The sequence below is a fragment of the Eubalaena glacialis genome, chromosome 11 (assembly GCF_028564815.1).
Source record: "Eubalaena glacialis isolate mEubGla1 chromosome 11, mEubGla1.1.hap2.+ XY, whole genome shotgun sequence".
NCBI lineage: Eukaryota > Metazoa > Chordata > Mammalia > Artiodactyla > Balaenidae > Eubalaena > Eubalaena glacialis.
The window spans coordinates 96,027,435-96,048,128 of NC_083726.1; the positions used below are offsets into that span (position 1 = coordinate 96,027,435).

Sequence of the window (20,694 nt, forward strand, 5' to 3'; positions counted from 1 at the left end):
AAAGTAGCCCCCGTTCGCTGCAACTAGAGAAAGCCCCGTGCGGCAACAAAGACCCAACACGGCCAAAAATAAATAAATAAACAGACACCAGATTTAACATAAATATGAGTATATATGTATTATATATTTAATATAAATATGAGTATATATAATATATAAAACATATATGAAATATAAAATTTACTAAGTGCCTTTTATGAGGAATTTGACATGATTGTGGATAAGTGTAACAGTTACCGTACGTTCTGATATGTGCAATGAGAGATATTAGGCACGGGAGTTAAGAGATCAAAACGAATTAAAAAAAAAAAACACCAGAATGAACAGACCGGAAGTCTTCTCTGATGAGGTAACCTTTGAGCTAAATCTTTTGATAGGCATGGAGGAGTTTAGATGGGAAAGAAAGGAAATTGTTCTGCTCAGAGGGAAAAGTGTGGAGGCATGAAATAAATAGCCTTAGAGATTCAGGGACTTCTTGGCATCATCATGGATAAATTAAAAATCTAGGAGGATAACCCACGTGAAAAACCTAGCTTTAGCATTCATCAACCTTTAACTTCCTACAGACTTACTTCAGCCTGTTTCCCCAGTCATACCCTGGACCTTGTTCTTATTTCTTTACTCATTCAGCAAATATTTATTGAATGCCTACCTCTATATGCCAGGCACTATTCTGGCCCTCAGAGGGCAGTGGTAAAGGACAAATGAGATTCCTCCTCTTGCGATTTACTTGCACGTCAGGAGAAACCAACAATAAATAAGAAAAAACTGGAAAATAGCAGATACTAATAAATGCCATGCACAGAATTAATCAGGGTGATAACTAGATTGGGTGTTTAGGGAGGGCTTGTATGATGAGTTATTATTTAAGCTGAAACCCAAATGACCAGAAGGAATCAGCTGTGTCATTATTAGGGTAAAAATATTCTGATCTGAGGGTGAAATTACTGCAAAGGTCATAAGACAGAAGTGAAGACCAGGAAGAAGGCCAGTGGACTGATGTACAGTGGGCAAAGAGGAGAGTGATATGTGATGATGTCAGAGAGAAAAGCAGAAGCGAGGTGAAGCAGGGCTTTGGAGGCCAGAAGAAGAAGTTAAGATTTTATTGTAAATGCGGTAGGAAGGCATTAGAGGGCTCTAAGTATGAGAATGGCATGATTTATCACCTTGAAAGGTTATTCTGGCCATTACGTAGATAAAAAATTGTGAGAGGCCAGAGTAAAAACATGGTATTGAGTTCAGTAGTACTAGAAAGGCATGAGAAGTCATGGTGGCTTGGACAAAGGTGGTAGTAAGAGACATGGAAAGCTGGATATGTTTGGGAAATGTTTGGGAGGTAAAATAAACAAATCCTGCTGAGTTTTGATTTGGGGAACTAAGAAGATGGTAGCGCAGTATACTGAGATGGACAGGTATGGGCTGAATTGGTTGAGAGTGACAGAAACCAGAGGATTTTGGTGGGGACATGGTAAGTTTGGAACACACAAATGGAAATGTCAAGTAGGCAAACGTGAACCTGGAGTTCTGAGGAAAGTGAGACCCAGCCACCGTGTGTGTGTAGACTGTGTCTTTCCAGGGCTGAGCAGCACAGTGTATGTGGCCTGAAGAGCATCATTAGCATGGATTTGGGAGCCACCGGCCTATAGATGGTATTAAAGGAATGAATGAGGAATGAATTAGACTCGGGAATGAATGAGACTTCGGCCCACTCAGGGTAATCATTCTTATCTTTTATATAAAATGAAGCATATGATGCTGAATTTTCAAAATTCATCTTCAATTCCTTATCAAGAGCCAATTCCAACACTTTATTCTGAAGCTGTAGTTAAATTATCTTTTGATGATGAAAACATTGGATTTCAGATCAATGAACTTCCTTTGTGTAGATATTCTCTTGACGGACAGTAAAATTCAAGACATTCTATCAAAGGTGTACAGTATTCAGTGCTGACATTTTGCAGATGTCCAATATCAAGATCACCTATTTCATTGATAATTATTGATATCAAGTCTCCCATGTTCTCTTCTAATATTTTCATGATTTTTGTGGCTTTTGATTGGTTTAGTTATGTTTTCACATTTAAATCTTTTATCCATCTGGAATTTATTTTAGTGTAAAATGGGGAGAATCTAAATTTATTTTATTTCAAATCTTAGCCAGCTGTCTCAAAACACTTACCATATAAACCTAGGCTTTTTCTATTGATCTGAAATGCCATATGCTAAATTCCCAAGTGGATCCTGAGATCTATTTCTGGAATTTCTAGTCTGTTTCCATGATCTTATTCATGACCCAGGTTATGTTTTTATATCAAATTCAAATTACATGTATATTAAAAGAATTTCCACACTACAATAACTGCACATTAATCAAGTTACAATGAAAAATTGCTTGTGTTCTGTGAAGTTCTTCCCTGTTATAAGCCAATTCCTATACCTGTTGAACCAAGGTGTCATTGAAAAGTTATACTTTAACTACCTTCTCTGCTTCATATTCTGTCAACATTTCCAGGCAAACAGTTTTAAGAAATGTTATTTTTTAGATAGATTTATTATAAATCTATAAATTTAGTGCAATTCAAATAAAAATTCCAGTTGGTAATTGTTGAGACTTGACAAAACACTATTAAAGTTTAGCTAGAAGAAAAAAAATACATGGAAAATTTTCTGAAACAATTATGATGAAAGAGGACTTTTCATTAGCAGATATAAACATGATATTAATATGAAGAAAGAAGTATTTTTTTTCAGTTTCATTGCCAACAAACACAAGGAGTTTTAGAATGTATAAAACTATGAAGGCTTATAGTATCAATAAATGTGGTTTGGAGTTTAATTATTGTGTAGGAGTATGTTCTAGATGCAATGACAGGAAAACATTCTAGAATAGTTATTAAGATTAAGGAACTTGCATCAGAATGTAAATTGACCCATTGCTTCCTTCCTCCACAAGTCTAACTTCAAAAAGAGTCAATTGAACTAAAGGGTGACATAGAATTATAAAAATTATGAATTATATAAAGGCAATGTGTTGACCTAAATACAAGATTATTCTCGTATGTGATAATACGGACACTGATAAATTCCTGTTGTTGCACACTGAAGTACTGTGGTTATTAAGGGGAACATTCTGTTGAGAAAGTCTAAATTCTTGGTCTCCCTGCAAGGTAGAAAACCAGTTTGATCTACCTGCTGAAGAATTCTCAACTTTTTGAAGATGTGAATTGGAAAGGCTGACTCACTTGTTGGTTTGATATCTTTGATATTATTGTTGGAGAAAATCCTTCCTGTAAGAAAGAAATGCAACTGGCTTTTTAATGGTAGATAATATCAAAGGCTACCTAGATGTTCCATGGGCACCTCAAATCCAACATATCCACAATCAAATTCACTACTTTTCTTCCCCAAACCTATTCTTCCTTTTCTTTTCTTGGTAATTGTTACCACCATCCATCTTATTACCTAAGCCAAGCATCTGTAAATCAGTCTTTGCCTGTCCCTTGCCTTACTTCTATATCCAGTTGCCATCCAAGTTATGTTGATTTACTTCCTTATCATCTCTCACATATGCTCCTTCTAATGGTCCTGATTGCTTCTATCTTGAGTTAGGCCCTGGTCCTCTTACCTTGGACTTCTTACTCTTCACAAAGCAATACATTCATCAGCTGGGCACCGGAATACTCTTTCCAAATGCAAATTTCTTCATGTTACTTTCCTAGTAAAAATCTTTCCGGGGCTCTCTTTTACCCACAGAGGAAATTCTAGTCTTTAGAGTGGCATCCAAAGCTCTCCACAGGCTGGCCTGCCTCTCTCCAGCTTCAAATCTTTACACCCTCCTAGCCTGTCTCATTCCAACCATGCCTGACTACTCAGGGGTGCTTGTAACCCTCTGTTTTGCTTCATACCTTTCTGCCTTCACTTATACTTAAAATTCCCTCCCACCATTTTGGGGAAGACCTAATTATCTTTCGAGATTTAGTTCAAACTTTACCACCTTTGGGTAGCATTTCCTATTTTCACCACCCATAGATTATTTTTCCCACAGAATTAACTGTTCTTCCTTTCTATTCTATTATGGATCCCTTACTACACTACAGCACCCACAAATGGTATTATGCCTATTTGTTTACCTGCTTCCCTAATAGACTGGCAGCTCCTTAAGTCAGGGACCTTGTCTTTTCTTTCCTTTTACTTCAAGCATCTAGGGATGCATTTAGGCACTCAATAAAAATTCTTTGAATGAATGAGTTAATAAGTGAGAAGTGTCAGAGGCCTGATGGAAAGAGTTGGCAGAGAATGCATAGTGTTAAAACTGGTCAAGAGGAAGATACAGGGCAATATCGTGATGAGAGTAGGGAAAAGATAATTTACTAAGGGGGACTTGGCTTTGTATGGTGGATGAGGGTGAGAGGCATGGTGGGATGAACTGGCATTAAGCTTCTGACTAGAATTCTGGTATAAGGTTCTTTTATTGCTGTAGAAAAGTACAGGTGCTATTTGAGATCAAATGAAGTTTGCTGGATGTGATCCAGTTTGCAAATATTAGCACACACATACCAAATTTTCATAATACTGCATTTATCTAGTACTTTACAGCGTACAAAATTCTTTACTTTTATTATTTTATTTGACCCTTAGACCAGTTATCTCCGTAAGCTTCAGTTCCCTTTTTTGTAAAATGAAAATAATAGCTATCTCTTAGGATTGTTTACAAGAGGTATCATATGTCTGGCACACAGTTACATACCAAATGGGTTGTTAGATCAGGCATTTGAAGCCCATAATGGTTAAATGACTTGCTCAAGGTCACAAAGGTAAGTTAGTGGCAGATTTAAATATAAATTCCTATGTCCTCTTTTTGTAGTATTCTTTTTACTACACCAGGATGTAATGATATCTTCTACATTACTTGGTACATAGCATCTTTAATTCCCCTCAGAGGCTTACCCAAAAGCAGGCTTTGGAATTAGTCTATCAGAAAGTTTATTGCCAAAATCAAGCAAAATCTAAAACTTGGCTAAAACCAAAATGCAAATACAAATATTTTTATAGCTTGCATTGCTTCCTAGTCTCTCTATTTTACACTTAGGGGTTTTCAGCAAAGAATCTGAGCAGGCTAGCTTCTGCCCTTGTGAGGTTCTGTGGAGATGTGCTCTCATTTAAATTAATTTTTTAAATATTGTTTTTGAATCCAGTTTTAGGCCAGAGCAAGTGTCTATCTGAGGCCCTGGAATTAAGGTAGCAGAAATCTAGTGGGAACTGGAACAGGAAGAGAGTGAATCTGGGCTGCAGCAGACACTGACGATCACACCCATCTGTCCTTGTGTTCTCTGTAGAGTTCTGTCCAGGAAGAACCTGAAGCCACAAAATATGAACTGGAGATGAAATTATTAAGTGAAACAGTTTCAGCAGGTATTCCTCTAAATTACATTTTTAGAATTTAATTTTATTGGGATTTTTCTGCTTACAAAAGAAATGCAGGGACATTGTAAAAAAAAAAACAAAACTCAGATGTTGCTGAAGTATAAAGTGAAAATTCTTCCTCATCCCTCTTCTGATATAACCAATGTTAACAACTTTTTAAAATTTGTGCAATCTCTCTCTCTCTGTCTCTGTTTCTCTCTCTTTTGGTTTTAAATAAAACCATGGGATCATATCATACAGATGTTTTTGTTGAAAATTACTTTTTTTCACCTAACAATATTTGTCATTGTACATACATACATAGAACACAATATATATGCTGCTTAAATGAATAATATTCAACAAGATTCTAAGTCAGAGCACATTGGTAATCTTACTTTTTAAAGTATCTGTATAATGTCATCCAATAATGGGACATTATTTAAATCCTTATTAGTAGACAATAAGGTTATTTCTAATTTTTTTTTATTATTACAAGCAGTGTTGCATTGAACATTCTCAAGCACACGTACATGATCAGAAATTTTTCAACACTTCTGTATTCAGTCTTATCCTGGCAAATAGCAACTGGATATAGTTTTAAAAGGTCAAAATGATAGTGATGTCTAATTTGAAAATCTTTTAGGTTGAGATTTGTATACATGTTTTCTACTAACTTGATCATTATGCTTTTTCCCAGTAACTTCTAAGGAATATACTTTTTATATATTTCTTAGCATATTTTTTTATAACAGGCTTCTTGTCTACTTCACTTTTTCCAGTACACTTTTGTGTCAGCAGTCAACTAGGTTTATATCTTTATAATTTTTCTATAATCCTTATGAGATCATTTTCCTGTTAGAAATATGATAATATATTCAATTCATGAAACTCTGTCAATAATACCAAGGTTTCTACATGGTGATCCCCTAATAATATATATCATAAATAGTCTAAATTGGGGCACAGTATTCTTTCTGACTTTCTTTTCAGGTAAATGGACTATTAATTAGATACATTTGAAAATTACTTAAGGTCTACATTTTGTTGAATGTATACAAGGAAAAGGAGGCAATTGCTTAACTGGAATTTTCTCTGGATATTTCCACTTATTTTCAGTGCCTAATCTCTGTGGGTTAAATTCAGTGCCATCTCAGTGTGCTTCCTTTTATGGGAGAGGAAAATTGTAATGATAAATAATAAGACTAACAGTTCCTGAATTTTTACTATGGGTCTGGCACCAGTTCTAAACTCCTTTCTTGTGTTAAATCACAGCTCCCCCAAATTGTAGAAGATAGTTACTACTATTATATGCATTTGTTGAGGAAGGAACTGAGACTAGAGATGTTAATTAGCATATCTTGTATAAGGTCACACAGCTAGTCAAGGGTGGAACCTGTAAGGGTCTGATTTCCTCTTCTTATCTATTACACTCTATTGAAAGAATTTTGGTGAAAGGTGGGAATGATGGTATGTGACATCAGATATCCCCTGATTGTGCACTGAGATTTATGGGATCATAGAATTTCCCCATAAAATGTCTGAACACAAAGATTATCCAGTCCAGTTTCTTCACTTTCAAACCTCCATCCCTGTTTTTCTATAAGCTGGGCCTATTTTTGTTGAAAAAAAAAAATTAGCTTTCATTTCATATATGGGCCAAAATTTATTTTTTTAACATTTTACTTTCTTCTTTCAGATTTTTAGCTCCATAATGTCCAATTTAAAAAAATTAATTTGTCAGTTATTAAATTTTGTGTTAAACCACTTTTGATCTTTTATAATGAAGGTTTAGCAGGATATGCCACCCCAAAATCTGCCACTTTGGCATAAGAATTATTTTGAGCTGAAAACAATTAAAAAGATGAAGAAAAGGTCCTTACCCTTCTCCTATTTGCCTAAAAGCAGGGCATAAACTTTCAAAAGTGTTTTTCCTCCCCTCTCTACCAGGAGGGACAAAGATTAATTCCCAGAGACAAGTTTAGACCCTATCAGCCTGGAGAGGGTGCCAGAGGAATTTACATAACAGGCTTTATCTCTGCCCTTGGAAGCCTAAAACTGCTTTCCTTTGTCCTGTTATTTCTCCACAAATTTATTATTCTTTGTAGAAGATGCTATATAAGCCAGAGTTCTAAACCACCTCTTTGAGTTACTAATTTTTGCCAGGGTATCTCCCATGTATACGTGAGGTGTACGAGTTAATAAACTTTTGTTCATTTTTCTCTTGTTAATCTGTCTTTTATTACAGGAGTCTCCTCCAAGAACTCAGAAGGGTAGCAGGAAAATTATTTTTCCTCCCATACAATAAACCATATTTTTAAAGTTTTTATGTTAGTAGTAACACATCCTTATCGTATACAAATTCCTAAAACGTTAGTATATAAAATATAAATGGGGCCCTCCCCTGCACCCTAACATTATGCATGCCTATTCCCACTTTCAAGCTTAGCTTTGTGAATAGTTTTGAATTAACCACATTTTGAAAATGTTTAGCAGCTAAATAAAAACTTCGTTTACCAGTATTAGAATATTTTCATTTTCCCACTAAGAAAATACAGAAATGTTATGATCTATTTAGAAACTGAACTAATCTGATGAATTTCAGCGCAGTTGTTGCTGTTAGAGAATGCCCCTGAAAAGCCATATTTCTCTGAAGAAAATGAGGTTGATTTATGCCAATTCACAGCTCTGGGTGGAGTGCACCACTTGGATATTTTGGAGCTTCCTCCACAGTGTAAACCAAGGAAGGGCTGGATGATTGTGGAAGTAGGTTAATTCTTGAATCAAAATTTATGAATAAAATAATTTCTCATGCTTTTACTTCATCACAAACGATCTAAACATCTAATGAATTTAACCCTATTAAGCAAGCACAAAGGAAACAATGTAATTTTAAACTGTCTTGAATGTATAAATTTGAATCAGATACTAAAGGAAAGGAATCTGAAATAATATGGATTTTAAAACTAGAATTCATACATGTTAACTTAATTGTAAACCTATAGCACTATGATTATATTGTGCCAATTTGGCCTTAATAATGACAGTCTATTTCAGAGGCTGGCAAGCTTTTTCTGTAAAGGACCAGATGGTAAATATTTTCAGCTTTGTGGGCCATACCAGCTCTGTCGCAACTCCTCAACTCTGCCACTGTAACATTAAAACAGTCATATGTAAATGAACGGGCATCGCTGTGTCCCAGTTAAACTTTATTTACAAAAACTGGTGGTGGGCTGGATTTCTCATGGACCATAGTTGGTGGACTCTGGTCTAAATCAGTGGTTCCCAGCATGTGGTCCCTTGACCAGAAGCATCAGCATCATTTGGCATCATCTGGGAATTTGCTAGAAATGCAAATTCATGGGCCCCACCTCAGTCCTACTGAATCAAAAACTCTGGAGGTGAGACTCAGCAGTCTGTGTTTTAGCAAAACACATTCCAAACTTTGAGAGCCACTGGTCTGGATCTTTGATATACATAGTGTGGTCTATGAACCTGAAGCATTAGCATCACCTGGGAACTTGTTAGAAGTGCATAATTTGGGGTTTCACCTCAGATCTACTTCATCTGCATTTTAACAGGACCCTGAGGTGATTCATATGCACATTAAAGTTTGAGAAGCACTGATCCAGGCAATGCCAATGCTGCTGATGTACAGATAGCCCACAATGAGTAGTAAGGATACTGATGGTAGCAGTTGTTCATCATTTTTCAAGGTGTTTCTCACTTCTGTTTCAATAAGCAGTAACACTTGCACTAGCACTGGCTTGGTTTAACTTTTGGTGACCTAACGTCCCAGTTATGTTGTCATGGCCCCTTCCTCCTTCCTTTCTTTCTCTCCTGCCCTTCTTTTCTTTCTCCCTCCTCCCTCCCAACCCCCTCCCATCCCCATCTCTCTGCTCTAACACATCATGTACATAGATTGTCAGGCACTTCTCACCCACAATCCTATCCATTAAGGATCTTCATGCATTCTTGAATTAGAGCAGTATTTCTCAATTTTAATTTTTTTTCCATTATCACCCCTCTAAGGAGTGCTTTGTAGACATTTTTTTCCTAACTGCCCCCCCTGCCAAAATATTAATACCACAGATATACTGTGTATCTGCTTATGTGCTATATGTATATCTGTATTTTATACCTAAAAGAGTACAATTGTTTCATGATCCCCCTAAGCTAATTTTTACCCTCTTAGGGATGATATTGCTCTTCCTTTCCCCTTCTCCCCACAAATGAGAATGCAGTTATTAGGGTGAACCTGGGGAGATAATCTGGTCTGTAGCCACTTTGAAGAATCTACTTGAATCAACCTTCCCTATCTCAGGGATAATTGAAGGACAGGGAGGAGTCCAAGAAAGACACCCTTTGGTGGAGGTAGGCCTTCAAAACTCTTTATCCATAGGAAGGTCCCAGCCTGAACTGGGAATTTCAAGGATTCATCCAAAGAGGAATTGTTCTTGAATTTTGGCAGGATATCCTGATACCACCACTCCAGGCTCCCAGTCTGAGCCCAAAGTATCCTCCTTCACACCTGTTTTTCTCTCCTGCAACAAAGAGGCCTTCCTCCTTTTTACCAAGTCCCTTTTTAATAACCTCACACGTCCCCTAGAAATTTTCCCCATCCAATTTTTTCCTCTATTTTGTAACATTTTTAATCTTCCCCCCCTCCCTTTCCTAGATCCTTCTCTGCTAAATTCTGATAATGGACAAATCTCCTTTATCCCACAGACATCTGCCCTTGGCTTAATTTACTTTCTCCCCACCCTTCCCCCAGAGCTTTTTTGAGAAATAATTGAAATATAACATTGTGTAAGTTTAAGGTATGCCATATGATTTTTAATTAATTTCATTCATTCGTTTCTACACTTCTCAAAAGGTTGCTTACACTTCTTTCTGTCTTCCCACACACACCCTAACCAAGGTATTGGAACATGGGATTTGGAGTCCTATAGATCTATTTTTGACTTCTGGCACCTTCTTGAAGTCATTTTGTAATCTTTGGCACATTAATTGATTTCTGTAAGTCCCAGTTATCTTCTATGTTAAATATATGCCTTGTAGAGTTACTTGGAGGGATAAAATGAATAGTTAAGTCCCAGCCAGCATAGAACCTGGCCCATAGGAGGGTTCTGAATTACATTCAAATGTAGTGATTTTTTTTCCTCAAATCATTATCTTTAATTTTATTGTGACATTTTGTTAATCAATCTATAGTTAACTGTGACCAAACTGCAGTGCTTATTTAAAATAACTGTATAGCTTATTCAGCAATATTTACATCTTTAACTGTTACCAGTCAGCTTCTAACTTGGTATTATTTTGGTCATTTTTAAAAGATACTCAAAGAAGGATTACAGAAATATACATATCCTCCAGAAACTGCAGAAGACTTTGAAACAGAAAACGCTTTCCCACCCATAGAGGTCATGCTTGAGGTTCATGAGAACGTAATCTTTTTTGAGAATCCTGTGGTTGCAAGGTGGGATGCTGAAGGTACAGCAATGCCTTAACCAGCTTTGATAATTATGTAATGAAAAGAGATACAATAATATAAATTCTTAAATCAAATTAGGAAATGCAGCGTGTAAAGTGAGTTTCTAATCTTACATATTTCTCTGCCAATTCTAGGGTCTTTGTTTTGTTTGCTCTTAATGGAAAAGAATAGGGATTGGAGTTTTTTATAACTGTTAGTTGCTGAAGTGTTTATATCTGCCATATTCTCTGAGAAATTTCTTTATGTTTATACAATTACGTTTTAAAAAAGAAGGAAATGAGGGCTTCCCTGGTGGCACAGTGGTTGAGAATCTGCCTGCCAATGCAGGGGACACGGGTTCGAGCCCTGGTCTGGGAAGATCCCACATGCCGCGGAGCAACTGGGCCCGTGAGCCACAACTACTGAGCCTGCGCGTCTGGAGCCTGTGCCCCGCAACAAGAGAGGCCGCGATAGTGAGAGGCCCGCGCACCGCGATGAAGAGTGGCCCCCACTTGCCGCAACTAGAGAAAGCCCTCGCACAGAAACAAAGACCCAGCACAGCCATAAATAAATAAATATAAATAAATAAATAATTAAAAAAAAAAAAAGGAAATGAACAAAAATATCAAGATAGTATAGCAAATCAAAAACAAACAAATGAAAAGCCTATTCTCTCTTGAAATGGCCAAATAATTCACACTGGGGTGATTAAAATTTGATTATTTTAATGTTAATGATTTATAAGTTGCAAAGCTTATTACAGCCAGGTACTGAGGATGTGGAGTGGGCAAATGGGAAACCTGAGAAAGAGGAAAACTAGCCACTGTATGCCTCTTTATAACTTTTGACTGTTGAATCATGGGAAATTGTTGCTTATTCAAAATGTTAAATAAATATCAATAAAATAAGAAGTACTAACAGAAATACAAGCTAATAATTCACCAGTCATTAACAGATACCTTATTTGGGGTTGGCTGGCTAAACTTTGAAAGGTCTTGGTCTTGTGAATTAATGTATGCACATTTTGGGGCTCTTAGATGAAAGCCGAATAGCTTTGTTTTTAGTGTAAGTGAATTATTCTACATCCATCTATTTATTTGTGAAAGGGTTTACATACTAGAGGATAGGTTTATAACAGAGAAGATCACTAAAGCACAGAGCTATTACTTTATTTAGTTAATGGGGGCAGAGAATTTAGAGAATATTTTGTACTTTAAACTTTTTCATGGTTGCTACAATACTCCGTATTTTTGCTTGTATAGACATAGCCACAAGATATTATTTATTCTAGAAATAATTTATATATTAAAAACAGTATATTTTTATCAATACATTAAACCATAAAGTATATCAAAATGAACATTAGGTAATTTTTTCCTTTCATGTTGCTTTTAGAGGTTTCACTTTTCCTTTCCTTTAATGGTAATCTTCCTAAATATTTATCACATTAAAATTTATTCATACTCAATTAGTATTAGACAAGGTAAATTATCCCACATGATTCAGGGAAATACAATATGTAAAAATTGACTCTAACTACAGTAATTATACGACAGTAATCTACAACTCCAGTAATTTTTAAACCATGGGGAAACTTTTTTGCCAGGAAATACTAGAAAGTTGAAGAATTTATTTATAGGCAATACTTAATTTTTACGTTTACATATTAATTTTGTTAATGTAAAAACAAAAAGAGGAATTATAAAGAACTTAGTTTTCCAATATAATTGTATTTATTATATTGAATTTAAGACTCAAAAATAGTCAGTGAAACCCTCCATGTGAGAAGAGGAGAAAGCCAAGTGGGAATGAAGAGGGCGTTCTAGAAAGATAATGATTCATTCATTTGTTCCATAAATATGCTAAACAATAAGAAAGATAGAGATAAATGAGACATTGTTCCTTCTTCCAGGAGTTTTCAAAGTTGTAGGAGAGGCAGAGAGGGAAAAAAATCATAACACAATGTAGTAAGGTGCTATATAATAGACAAAAGTGCTAAGGAGCAGAACAGTGGCTGGGTCCCATCTGGAGGGTTACGGAAGGTTTCTCCTAGGGTGGAATATTGAACAGGTCCTTACGAGACTAAGAGAACATTCACATGTAAGTCTTGTGTGGACATATGTCTTCATTCCTCTTGGGTATATCCCTAGGAGTGGAATTGCTGGGTTGAATGGTAAATTGATGCTTAACTATTTAAGAAACTGCCAAATTGTTTTTCAAAGTAGCTGTACCAGCAAGATACGAGGTTTCCCATTTCTCCACATCCTTGCCAACATTTGTTATTATCTGTTTTTTTGATTATAGCCACTCTAGTGGGTGTGAAATGGTAGTTCTTGGTTTTAATTTGTATTTCCCTAATGACTGGTAATGTTGAGCATCTTTTTTAAAGTATTTACTATACTTTTCTGTATCTTCTTTGATGAAATGTTTATTCAAATCTTTTGCCCATTTTTAAGTTGGGTTGTGTTTTATTATTGAGTTGTAAGAGACACAAAATACCACCTATTATATGATTGTATTTAATGAAAAGTCCAGAAAAGGCAAATCTTTAGAGACAGGAAGTATATTAATAGTTGCTTGGGGCTGGTGATGGGAATGGGAATTAACTATAAACGGACATCATAAGAGATCTTATTGGGAGGATAATAATGTTCTAAAACTGAATAAAAGTGGATGGTGATGATGGTCGCACAGCTCGATAAATTTACTAAAAATAATTGCATACTCAAGACAGGTGAATTTTTTTTTTTTTAATTAATTAATTTATTTATTTAGTTTTGGCTGTGTTGGGTCTTCGTTTCTGTGCGAGGGCTTTGTCTAGTTGTGGCAAGCGGGGACCACTCTTCATCGCGGTGCGCGGGCCTCTCACTATCGCGGCCTCTCTTGTTGCGGAGCACAGGCTCCAGACGCGCAGGCTCAGTAGTTGTGGCTCACGGGCCCAGTTGCTCCGTGGCATGTGGGATCTTCCCAGACCAGGGCTCGAACCCGTGTCCCCTGCATTGGCAGGCAGATTCTCAACCACTGCGCCACCAGGGAAGCCCAAGACAGGTGAATTTTAAAGTTGTTTAAAAAGAAAGATGAAGAGAGTTTCTCTAAGAGATGAAGGAAGAGTCCTCTAGGAAGAAAGAACGGCATGTGCAGAGGCGCAGAGGTGTATGATGTTGTTGCAGAAGAAGAAAAAGTGTGGCTGGAAAGAGGTCTGAGAAGTGGCAAAGGAGGAAGCCAGAAATCAGAATCAGAGCTTCATTCTAAAGGCCTCACAACTGTGCTGAGGAGTTTGGACTTGATCTTGTAGACAGGAAGAAACTCCCAGCAAAGCTGGCTTTTTGTGGAGATTCTATTCTAAATGTGAAAAATCAATTTATACATATTGCAGTTATGGGAGTGGTTTTGTTCTTATTTTTGCAGAGGAAAAAATGGAACTGATGTCACATTCTTCCTAATTATAAAGGTAAACACTGGAAAACTGATGGCATCAGCAATGTATCTTACAAATCGGAAGACAGACTTATAACATTCAGCCTGGAAACTTTGGGCCCTGTTACCTTGATTCAAGATGCTCATGTTAATATGCCATACCAGTCATGGGAGCTAAGACCACTTGATGTGAATAAAGTACTTCTGACTGTGACTACAGTATTTACTGAGATTCAAATACAAATTAAGGTAAACTGCTGTTATAGCAAGTCATGTCAAAGAGCTAAATCTCTTTGATGACTGTAAGTGTGTCAAAGCAATCAATCATCACTGCTGATTTACATATTGAAATATGTCTTTTATAAATCTATTTAAAATATACCTTGAACTATAATTTCTAAATGAAATATAAATTAAATAGATAGGAAATAGCATGTAATAAGTAAAGTAAAAATTTGTACCCTAAAGTTACTAGGAATAGAACAATTGGTGAAGCTATAAGCCTGGTTGCAGTATGACTTTCAGAGTTTTTGATCCACTCTAAAGAGGCTTGCTGATCTTATCACCTAGCCATTTGAAATCCCTTTTGAGTGCCTCCATTGCTCACCACTCAGAAATTACACAGTCTGAAATTTAGAGACACAAAAAGTAGATTTAGTGGTTGCCTGAGGCTGAGGGTGGGAATGAGGATTAACTGTAAATGGACATAAGGGATTTTATTGGAGGGATGAAAATGCTGTAAAACTCATTTATGGTGATAGTTGCACCACTCAGTAAAGTTACCCAAAAAAATCACTGGACTGTGCACTTGGGTGAATTTTATGATATGTAAGATATACCTCATGAAAGTTGTTTTAAAAAAAGAGAGAGAGAAAAAAAAAGAGGTAACCTGAAATTCCTTATGACTGTGGCAGGAAGGCTAGAATATCATCAAATTTGGCTTTTAAAGTCAGATGAGAGATGTGAACTCTGTACACCTTCAAATTGCCACTTTGCAGACATTTTTTTTTTTTAATAAATTTATTTATTTATTTACTGTGGCTGTGCTGGGTCTTCATTGCAGCACACAGTCTCAGTAGTTGTGGTGCACAGGCTCTCTAGTTGCAGCACGTGGGCTCTAGAGCATGAGGGCTCAGTAGTTGCGGCATGTGGGATCTTAGTTCCCTGACCAGGGATTGAACCCGGGACCCCTGCATTGGGAGCATGAAGTCTTAACCACTGGACCACCAGGGAAGTCCCGCCACTTTGCAAACTTTAAAACTGGATAATAATTTTGCACTATTATGTTAAAATTTTATTGTATATGTGTAAAAAAATTATGATCCTTAAAAGTTGCAACAAGATTGCTGTCAAATAGCTATTATATATCAATATGAACACATGCAGTATTCTTAGATCATAATTTATAAAGTAGGAGACCTGAGAGATCCTTCAGTTCAGTCCCTGGATTGCTCAGATGAGCCCAAGAAGAGTTGATAAACTCCTTAAGGTAATGTGGAGACTTTGTGGTGGAGCTTTTGGATCAGGCCTAAAACATATCAGTCCTGCATTCTTTTTAATATAGGATTTTTAAAAAATAGTATAAAGAACCTAACAGCTGGACCTAGAATGATAATGAGGTAATAGTTTCTTTAACTTACTTGTATAAATGCTTCTTTTTTCTTATTGAAACTAGGAAAACCTCTGCATGTTAGCGTCAATCAAACTAAATAACAAAAAGCATTCATCTATTTTGGAAGAAAAGTGGATGACTCCTGTTTCTTTCATTATTGCTTTGAAAGAAGCTGGACTGAATATCTTCCCTACTGGACACTCTCACTTTTATGTTGTCATAAACTATAAGGTAGGAATGAATCTTTCCAAATTTAATGTGCTGGACATTTAGAATGTTAGCAAGTATTAAATTTTATATAAATCTTAAGGTACACCAATGGTTTTCTATATTCACTTATATAAGATTATAGTTAGAAAGGAAGGAATAAATAGCATGACCAGAAATCCAGGGTTCTGTCAAATTTAATAATCTGTTGTATGATCTTCATAATGACACATGGAGCGTACCACAGCTGGTCAGTTTAGTGCAAAGGTAATCTGAGCAACTTCCCATTTCGTATGCTTTCTTTCTCCTTCCAGACTGGATACATGTAAGATTTCTAAAAAGAGTAAATGACTCAGCAGTTTCCCAAATATGATACGTCAGGCAAAATTAGACATACAAGGACCACCAAACCCACTTCCTTCTATTTCTCGACAGAGCCTCCCTGTCTGCGTACAGCTTCATATGACGCATAAGTTTAGTTAAATGAGATCCTTCCACGTTAAACTGCGAGCTCCTTGAGGGGGGTGGCCATTTCTTAATCAACTTTGATTCTTCTAGCACCAAGCCTATTCCTAGAATACAGTAGATGTTTAGCAAATATTTATGATGCATGAATGAAGACAAAGTGGCTTCTAATCATGAAAGGTGTTTTGGGCAGAAGAGTTCTATACTCAAGAACAAGTTTATAATATACCAGAAAATAGCAATATAGGTAGACACTTACAACATTTGAAAATAATCCTGTCAATAAGATTGTATACATATATGCGTAGGGGAAAAAAAACCAACCTTAGTTTTAGTAACTCAAATTGCCAGTTACTCTACAAATGCTGAATGTCATATACTAGTCATATTTTCAGAATATTATACTCAAGACTTTTTTTTTTCTGAACACCTATATTCTAGACATTGTTTTAGATGCTTAGGAAACAGTGAATAAAACACAGGTCCCTGCCCTTGTGGAGCGTACATTCTAGTAGAGGGAGGCAAAAATAAACAACAAACATAATAAACAAAAATATCTTATATGTCAAAAGGTGCCAAGTGGTATGGAAAAAGGAAAGGTACGATACCAAATAGGGTAGGGGGAGAGGGGTTCAATAAGGAGACAAGATTTGAGCAACGCTTCAAGGTGGGGAATTTAGCCAAGTTGATATCTCTGGAAGGATATCAGCTTCCAGGTGGAGAGAAGACCTGGGGAGAGAGCCCAGAGGGCGTGGCCTGATGTGTTTGAGGATGGGAGGAACAGCAAGGAGGCCAGGGTGCCGGGAGAGCAAAAGGAGAAGAACAGGGGATAAGGTCAGAGAGATAATGGGGTGCACGGGGGATGTCAGACCACAGAGGCCCTTGTGGAGCATTGTTAGGACTTTGGATTCTACTCTGAAAAGGGAAGCCATTGCCCCGTTTTGAGAAAGAAGTCATGTAATCTTATATTTTATTTTATTTTTTTAATATTTGAATTTTATTTTATTTTTTAATAGTTTTTTAAATTTTTATTGGATTATAGTTGATTTACAATGTTGTGTTAGTTTCTGCTCTACAGCAAAGTGAGTCAGTTATACATATATACATATATTCACTCTTTTTTAGATTCTTTTCCCATATAGGCCATTACAGAGTATTGAGTAAAGTTCCCTGTGCTGTACAGTAGGTCCTTATTAGTTATCTATTTTATATATAGTAGTGTGTATATGTCAATCCCAATCTCCCAATTTATCCCCCCCCCCACTTTTCCTCCCTTGTTAACAATAATTTTGTTTTCTACATCTGTGACTCTATTTCTGTTTCGTAAGTAAGTTCATTTGTACCATTTTTTAGATTCCACTTATAAGTGATATCATATGATATTTGTCTTCTCTGTCTGATTAACTTCACCTGACTTGTTCATCTGTGTTGAGACCAGACCAGACTGTAGGAGGCCAAGGATGGAAGGGAGACTAGAGAGGCTCTACGATCAACTCTATTTGTTTGTATATTGACAGCTTCCTTTGGTAGAAGTGAAAGCTTATCGACAAATGGCCCTGCTAAGTTCTGCTTTTGCGTTTGGCTGGAGCAAGTGGAATACAGTATGTGATTCTAAAAAAGTTGTGTTTCAGGTATAGTATGCAAAAACCCCATTAAACTATTTTGTGCTCCAAAAGAAGATACTCAAAAGCTAAATGAATGTAGACCATGGTTTCTCCTTTTAAAAAGGTGAAAAAGATTAACATTCAAAATGGAGTTTTACTACTTCATTTTCTTTAATTTTGTCAAAAATATAAAACCAAACCATGTAAAGGTTGTACTTTCATTGTCCATTATGGTATCAAATGCTCTTGATTTCAGGCTTAGAGACCTTATCTCTCTTTACATCAACTGAAGAACAAATGTCAGCCTCTCACGTGAATATATCTATGATTCACAGACTTTCTCCTCTGAGAGGGTTAGGCCTCCAATTTAACTTCTGGCACATTTCCTACTGCCTGATAAAGAATGTATCTTATCAAATTCTACAAGATGACTGATGAATATTTTAGCATAAATGAGCCACCATGTTTATTTATCTTGTTTATTGTGTGTTTCTCCTATTACAATATAAGCTCCTTGAAGACAAGGTTTTTATTGTTGCAGTTGTTAGTTACTTATTAATACGTTTAGTTATTTTTTCTTTGTTGTTGTTATGTCCCCAGCACCTAGAACAGTACCTGGCACTTGAAGCCATTCAATAAATATTTTTTAAGGAATTAATACATTTTGATAAGTTCCATAAACACCAAGATATAAACAGTTTCATGCTTTAAAAAAAATGGGACATTAAGAATGTTTCTTTTTATCTTAGCAATACAGGGAACTCAACTGAGCCCTTCAAATAAAATACTCTACTGTCAAAATACCCAATAAAAGAGGAACTATTAACATATTTTTCTTTCTTTTTCTTTAGGTGAGGGAACACCTTCCTAAAGAAGAACCCATTCAAAATCCTAATTGGACCCTTTTAATGTTTAGTGGTGATAGGGCACAAAGTCTCAAAATCAATGAATCCAGTGATGCATTCTCTGAAGCCCTTAAAGAAGAAACTGAGTTTCATTCTACTTTATATCACATGGTTAAGGATTTTGCTTCTAAAGAAGCAATGAAGAAAGTTAGGTGTTCCAACTGCCAGTTTGTTGACTCTGTATGCCACATGCTACTCTCAACTAGATTACTCAGCTATTCTTAATCCCCACTGATAAATTTTATTCAGTATGAAGAATGAAGCAACTTGGAGAAAAATCCGGTATTTCTACAATAAAGTGTAATGAGTGAATATATGTCAAATAGGCTGTTAAAATGATCTAATCAGCATTTTATACTCAAATTTTATTTTCTAAGAATTAGGGTTTTTTTCCTTATGCATACGTGACCTACTGAGACTTCCAACGTTCACTGTATGAAAATTTGAATGGTTCTTTATTTCAATAAATTTTAACAAACAATAATATCTCCTCCTCAAAAAGCTCATTAAAAAATCATATAGGCGGGCTTCCTCCCCACTGTATTTTAGTTAGGAAGGTAATCACAAAAAGAGGGAATATAAAATATCTTACAGTCATTCTGAGAACCTCTGGTTCCATGCTATAATTTCCCAGCTAAAAGTTACTAATTTACAAAGTTCAGATACTGAAACTTTAAAAATCAAGATTAGCATTAGCACATTAGGATGTGCTGCAGTCACACTGGCGGTGGCCCATTGTGTTGGAGTCTGGTAAATGGCCACAAGATATGTTCTAGAGACATCCAGGAGTCCCCATCCTGTGTGGGAGCAGCATCCACAGACTTCTGGAAAAATCGGCCTGTGAAGAAGCTCATCAATGCCGCAAATAGTACAATGAACGCGACAGAAAGCCAGAGTGCCTTATTGGCCTCTCTGATGGAAGTCTTGAGATTTGTTGCCCAGGAAGCTATTGTGTTATAACTACAAGGAAAACACAAAATCAGCATGTGGTAATCACAATAATCTGTTATTAGAAACAGTCCTTTTGTCAACAATAATCAAGTCATGCATCTGCCCTGCATAATTCCACCAACACCTCCTCATAATAAGCTACATAGTATGATCTAGCCTCTTGGCTTTGGCCACAATCTGCTCCCCCCACCCCTTATAATTTTTAGAATTAAAGAAATGATGTGCTAAGGTAAGAATCTGAAAATTATATGATTTAGGCATTATTTAACTCCTAACAAGTACATTTGAGTATTAAGTTCATTTTTTCAATCAGGTAAGGCAATTTATATTCCTGGGGTAGAAGAAATAATGTTATTTATTGGGTAGAGCAGGATATATGTACTTATAAACATGTCACTTATTTCTCACCATACCCTGGACTTTTGCCGTACTGAAATGCTAAAATTCCTTTTAGAAACACCCACCAAAAAAGCTTATTACAGCATCATTTAAGTCTTTGAAAATAGTTAACTATGTGTTTTACATGTGCTAATTCATTTACTCATGACAGCAAAGCAATGACATAGGTACTATTATCATCTCTATTTTATAGATGAAGAAATCAGTGCTCAAAAATGGATGAACTTGCCCGGGTCACACAGCTAGTCAGAGAGCTAA

General features: G+C 36.2%; 2 protein-coding genes across 7 annotated transcripts in view; one reads left to right on the forward strand and one right to left on the reverse strand.

Annotated features, from left to right (window-relative positions):
* DNAI7 (dynein axonemal intermediate chain 7) overlaps window positions 1-19,421 on the forward strand; it is a 74,679-nt gene extending 55,258 nt beyond the window's left edge. For 4 of the 6 annotated variants that reach the window (XM_061205163.1, XM_061205164.1, XM_061205166.1 and 1 more), the window contains 7 exons: window positions 5,337-5,412; window positions 8,009-8,169; window positions 10,740-10,896; window positions 14,328-14,542; window positions 15,969-16,136; window positions 18,095-18,208; window positions 19,033-19,421. In XM_061205163.1, coding sequence (XP_061061146.1) covers window positions 5,337-5,412; window positions 8,009-8,169; window positions 10,740-10,896; window positions 14,328-14,542; window positions 15,969-16,136; window positions 18,095-18,208; window positions 19,033-19,311 — 1,170 coding nt within the window. In that variant the 3' untranslated portion in view covers window positions 19,312-19,421. Of the gene's footprint in view, window positions 1-5,336; window positions 5,413-8,008; window positions 8,170-10,739; window positions 10,897-14,284; window positions 14,543-15,968; window positions 16,137-18,094; window positions 18,209-19,032 lie in introns of those variants that run through there. The other 2 variants (XM_061205168.1, XM_061205167.1) reach the window with 2 other exon arrangements.
* Window positions 19,422-19,684: 263 nt separating this feature from the next.
* IRAG2 (inositol 1,4,5-triphosphate receptor associated 2) overlaps window positions 19,685-20,694 on the reverse strand; it is a 91,156-nt gene continuing 90,146 nt past the window's right edge. The window contains exon 39 of the mRNA XM_061205287.1: window positions 19,685-20,046. Coding sequence (XP_061061270.1) covers window positions 19,803-20,046 — 244 coding nt within the window. The 3' untranslated portion in view covers window positions 19,685-19,802. The remainder of the gene's footprint in view (window positions 20,047-20,694) is intronic.